This window comes from Gavialis gangeticus, unplaced genomic scaffold (assembly GCF_001723915.1).
Source record: "Gavialis gangeticus isolate Ggan-Ray unplaced genomic scaffold, GavGan_comp1, whole genome shotgun sequence".
In the NCBI taxonomy this organism is placed as follows: Eukaryota; Metazoa; Chordata; order Crocodylia; family Gavialidae; genus Gavialis; species Gavialis gangeticus.
In genome coordinates this window covers 122,953,147-122,958,631 of record NW_017729032.1, presented here as the reverse complement: position 1 = coordinate 122,958,631, position 5,485 = coordinate 122,953,147, and the positions used below count along the sequence as shown (strand labels likewise).

The window sequence follows — 5,485 nt, the reverse complement described above, 5'->3', positions numbered from 1 at the left end:
TCTCCCACAACCTCCCCTCACAGGGTGGACAAACTAGCTTTAGCCCAAGCCATCTACTTTAGCTAAGCAGGGAGAGATGTCCTAGCACCTCCCCGCCTTGTGGCCTGGGCCACTAAAGGCACATGGCTGGATTTCTAAAATCAAAAATGAATGTCTGTTCACTTTTTTTACCAGCTTAATCTATGCAGCTTAGACTAACCTGTGAAGATTGAATTGATCCAGCCTTGGGCTTTTTGACTGTCTGTACTTAGCCCAGGTGTCACTTATCGACATTGCTTATATTACTGCTCTATTTGGCCCAATTACTTGATGACAGGAGTGGAAGAGGCTGAAATCCAGAAATGGCACCAAGCTGCCAAGTCTGAAACCAAATATAGGAATTTCCCCAAAGTTCAAACCTGACATTCTGTTTTGCCTATTACAGATACAGCACAGCTGTGAGGTTTGGCTCTGAAACAAACCTTCACAAACATCAGAGGAATTGGATCCAGTTTTCTAGATTCAATGCATTGCTAATCACCACCAAAAACATATGTCACTAAGGAGATTTTCTTGCATTTTTTTTTTACATTTTCATCACTGCCACAGGCTGTTGTAAGGAAAGGCACTGGGGCAGAGAAAAAGATACTGTATTGGTACAAAGTGGTGTGTGTGATAACGTGTGTATACACTCTGGCATGCAGGGAAGATGGGCTTGATTTTCATCTTTTGACAAAATACAGGCCACAGACAACATGTTTACTTCTTACACCAAACAAAACTGCCAAATCTCAACATATCAGCAGGATTTTTGCCTAGCATGAACCTGCATTCAAGTGTATCTGGAAATATGCTGCAAGTAGTGAATACATGATGTGAAAGAATAGCAACAACATCTACATTACAGTAAAGTGAGTAATGGAGCATCACAGTAGCAGAATGGAGGCAACAGTTTTCTTACTCCATTCAGTAATAAAAGCAGCCATGAATGTGAAGGGAGATCCAATATCTTCGCTTTTTTGTTTTTTTTAAATAGTGCTTGCCAAGTTTTGGAAATGAACACACTAGAATAAATTCTGAACTCATTTAAATCAACATAGTTACAATGAAACTCAGTGCAGTTACAGAAGTGTAAGCTTGGAGTACAGGGCTATGAATCCAGCCTGCTCCCCTGATTAGTGGCATGAATTATTTTGGAATGTCTGCTAATAATAATGCTCATGGTGAACTAACTGTGGGTTTTTCTGAAGCTGCTGACGTCACTGGGAAGGCTTTTTGATGACCTTTAGAGGCTGCCTGACTGGCTCAGTTGTTCCTGTGCAAACACCTGTATGTGCAAAGAAGGCTCAGCAAGAATGAACTTTAACTAAATCTCAGGCATTATGCCTCTTGTTAACATAAATGCCATTGCACACTAGCAGCCATCAGAGACTAGGTTTTCCCTTCTGGGAGATAACTGACTAAAAGGTTAGGTCTAATATTAATGTATGGCCAGACTTTTAAAACAAATTTTTCAGACACCCGGAGCCTTTGCTTTCATTGTCCCTGATAGAATTTGCTCCATGTCACACAGCAGGAGCAGTTTGGAAAGGGGGTGCTGGATGCACAGTAATAGGTGTTGCTGTAGGCAGCAAGCTCCCAGCATGCCTCTCCCCTCACCCGGGAGAGCAATGCTGTCAAAGTGAAACACTAGACCACTGTGGCTAGGGGAGGGGCAGGGAGGAGTTTTGTTAGGTGAAAAGAAAGAACAGCAGGGAAGAAAGGAGAAGAGCACCTACCTGCTTTCAGAGTGAAAAATAAGGGTCACTTGGCAGTAAAAGGCAGGTGGGACGAAAACTGTGTTTATCTCCTTTCTGTTCTCTCTTTTTTCCAGCCTCTCTAAACTCTTCTTTTCCCTTACCCTTCCTTCCACCCTACCTGCACATCAGCTGACACTGCTCTACTCTGCACTCAACCCAACCAAAAGCACCCTTTACCCTCCCAGCTCAGAAAGTAGGCTCCTTTCCTCCCAACACCATCATCTGCTCCAGCTCCTACCCCTCCCCCTGGCACCCTCAAAGACCACCTCTCCTAGTGGCTCCAGTTTGGCTCTGTCCTCATCTTCCTTCCTACTCCTCCATGTCTTATAAATACACCCTCCCCCATCTTTCCAAAGCAGAAAGCCCATCCTCAGATTGAGAATTATTTCTCTTTCCTACCCAGTTCCCACTACAGTGTCAGAGGGATCCACTCTTCCTTATCCTTACTTAGTTGCTGTTGGATCTGAAGAAGCAGAGAAGTAAAACACAGGCTCATGTTCCCTTGGTCCTTCTTCTCCCTGTGCTCTAGTACTATACACTGAAAAGTCAGACCTCTGACAGAAAAGCACCAGCTCTGCCTGGAGCCTAGTAGCAAAATATTGCCTGCAATGCATTAGCCACCCTACAGGGCTGTGATCTTGTGGATGTGGCCTAGCTTCTCATGATCAGCTGCCCATGTAGAGATGTAAGGAGATGAAGTGACATGGACAAAATGCTGTTGTCTTACCAAACAAAATCTTGCACTCTACAGCTAACAAGGCAATTTGGTAGTCTTTTTTCCCCCTTTAGTATTAGTTATACTCACTTTGTAGGAATTCCTGTTTTCAATATATTTTTGTATGCACTAACTGCCACTGATGTTTTGACAAGTGTTTTGTTAGTCTAAAATATCAGTGTGTCCTGAAAATAAGACAACGTTTGGAAATGTAATGACAAGTTTTCAAAAGCAGTCTCTGTGCAAAATAATTTTGGAATAACTTTTCTTTACTGTCCCCGAAACCTCACATCTGTGAACCTGGATTGAGCAGTTCGATTTTAGTAACTGGGGGATAAGCAAAAACCATTCATGAATGCAAAACTAAATTTGGAGGTGTACAGATCACTTTAAAAAATGGCCCACATAATGCTAGATTTATGCAACAAGGGAAACGTATCTCAAAAATTATTTTTGCATATGCACCATTACAAACAGCAGAAAACTCTGAACTAGACATACTCTTAGTCCCAAGAACCTAAAATATGAAGAAAGAATCAATTATTATAAATCTTTTGCTAGTCAACATTTAAAAAAACCCAGATAAAGATCTGTTGCACAGGAAAGCTATAGACTTCTAGAATATTTTCAACTCAAGCATTGGGATATATACATTTGTAAAACCGTGCACAGGAGAAGATAGCACATAAATATTAGTAACAAATTGCAAGATTTGTTCACATACCTTTTGTATCCTTTAAAAAAATCTGAGTTTGATAGATCATTGCCAATGCAGTCTTTAGAAAGAAAACCATATTGGTTCTTGTCACTCAATATAAATGAACCTTTTTATAGACAATGCTTCTAGAGCAGATTTGGAAAATGTCAGATTCATACTTAAAACTTTTTCTCCTGTTCTCTTTCCCTTTTTTTAATCTTTCCCTTTATCCTGTTCATAAATTTCACCTTTTGTGAAAGTTAAAGCAGATATCATAACCTTTAGTCAGATAATCTAAGCAAAGCCTGGTCTGCAGAAATTCTTAGTTACAGCAACTGTCCCATTCCTCTGCCAAGCTTTCAGAATGAAGGTTGCCTACTAGCAGATTTGGTAATATGCACCAACATCTGCTAGAATTAGGTCGAAACTAGCTAACTCATTTCTCTTCTAAAACACTAGTGATTATAGCCTTTCGCATGAGAAAAATGAGCGCATTAAACCCGTGTGCCACTTAGTGCTTAATGTAATTAAAATCACTTGGATGAATTACTTTCTTTTCTTATTGAAAACACAGCTTGTAAATGTTTCAAGAGCAACATGGTTTTCTCTGTTTCGCTTATTGCAAAGCTGCATAATACAGTTACAATGGATCATATGACACAGACCAGCTTCAACAGTGTAGTAAGACTCAAATTTTTTCTTTAATTTTTTATTCACATTTTCACAAATTTCAGTAGCTCAAATTGTGTAGAGTACATCTGTTAAAGCAAAGGAAAGAGCTACCTTGTCAAGCTATTCTCAGAGCTTATGGTCTTGTAGGAAGTTTATTTTGAATAGGGATCTATACTAGTGCCATTTAGTAACATTAATTAATGTGCACTGAGGAAGAATAATGTTCTTCTAGCTGACAGAAAATTAGAAATACAAAGAAGGCCTACGGTTAGACTTGGTTTTATTTACCAAACAATAGTCATTTCTTGTCTAATCTGTGAGTTACCAAAGTTGTAGAGTTACACAATGTTTCCAATCTGTTTCTTTTGGCTGAGACTGAAGAGTTTCACCATCTTGCCACCTGACTATTGTAATCTTCTGTAACAGTGATTTCTTCTGCAGTTTCTTCTTTTGACCACTGGTGAGCCCTTTGCTCCCGCAGCAGCCTCCGCTCCTCTCGCCTTTTTTGCCGGTTCTTCTGGTGTTCCTCTTGCTTGGAGTACTGAAAGCGTTGAAGAAATAGGTCCTTAGCATATTCATAAAGCTGCATGTCCAAAAAATTCAGATCCTCTATACGTTTCCGTACCCCCTCATCGATATCTACATTTGAGGCTCGTGTAACATTGAACTGGGTGAATGGGGAAATGAACTGCAGGTTGAATGTCCTCTCAAAGAGATACTGAGTTTTCCTCTGAAACTCTGTGAGTCCAAAGAAGGCCATGTTTTTCAGGTTGTTCTTGGCGCTTTGTAATAGGATCATATTCCTTTCACTTTCGTTCATAAAAGTCAAATTGTAACATCCAACTAGGCTGAGATCTGCCAGCATGCGCACCTGGCGGTTGTTGGCTAAGTTATAACTACAGTCCATGAATTCCTGTAAACTGACTCCAGACCAGTCATCTCCTTCATAACAGGTAGGCAGCTCGTCTGGTGTGGGGCTTCTTCCATCACACATATGAAGGGAAGTTTTCCATGTTGCACCTCTCTGGACATGTTTCCATTCACTCAAGTACCGTGACACTGGATCCCTCAACATTGTGATGTAATAGAAGTTCCTGAAACAACATTTTAAAATAAGCTTTAGGATTCATTAGTACTTATTTTATATGCTTACCAGCCAATGTCATTCTTTTAGCTTTTGAAAGTGAAACATGACCAAATAATATATTCCTTTCAAATATGACACTTGGATGATAAAATTAATTGCAGCTTACAATAGTCAGAATACTTCCAAGAACGTGGACTGAAGCAATATTTTTACCCAACTCTTTCATCTAAATGTCTTTTATCAGTATAGTTTCTTTAGTTCTTACAAGTTCTACTTGGGGAAAAAAAAAAAAAAAAATCAATAACTACCTCTTCCTTAAGTCCCAGTGAATAGTATAGCAAAACAGAGAACACATCTTAAAAATGATTAATACTGTAAATAATTGGTAGGCAGGTTGGGATTGAAAGAGATACCACAAAAAATAAGCAGTGAATATATAAGAGGGATACTTCTTTGGATTTAATTATAAAGTTTCCTCAAATGACCACCTGTTCAGCCATCTTTAATTTACACGGGACTTCACAAATCCACACTAC

General features: G+C 39.5%; 1 protein-coding gene across 1 annotated transcript; it reads right to left on the bottom strand.

Moving 5' to 3' along the window:
- Positions 1-212: 212 nt before the first annotated feature.
- On the bottom strand, positions 213-4,985 carry HS6ST3 (heparan sulfate 6-O-sulfotransferase 3; the record flags this gene model as incomplete). The annotated part of the gene is made up of 1 exon (XM_019525209.1): positions 213-4,985. A coding segment is annotated over one exon (738 nt), but the record flags the coding sequence as incomplete, so codon positions are not given.
- Positions 4,986-5,485: the final 500 nt, after the last annotated feature.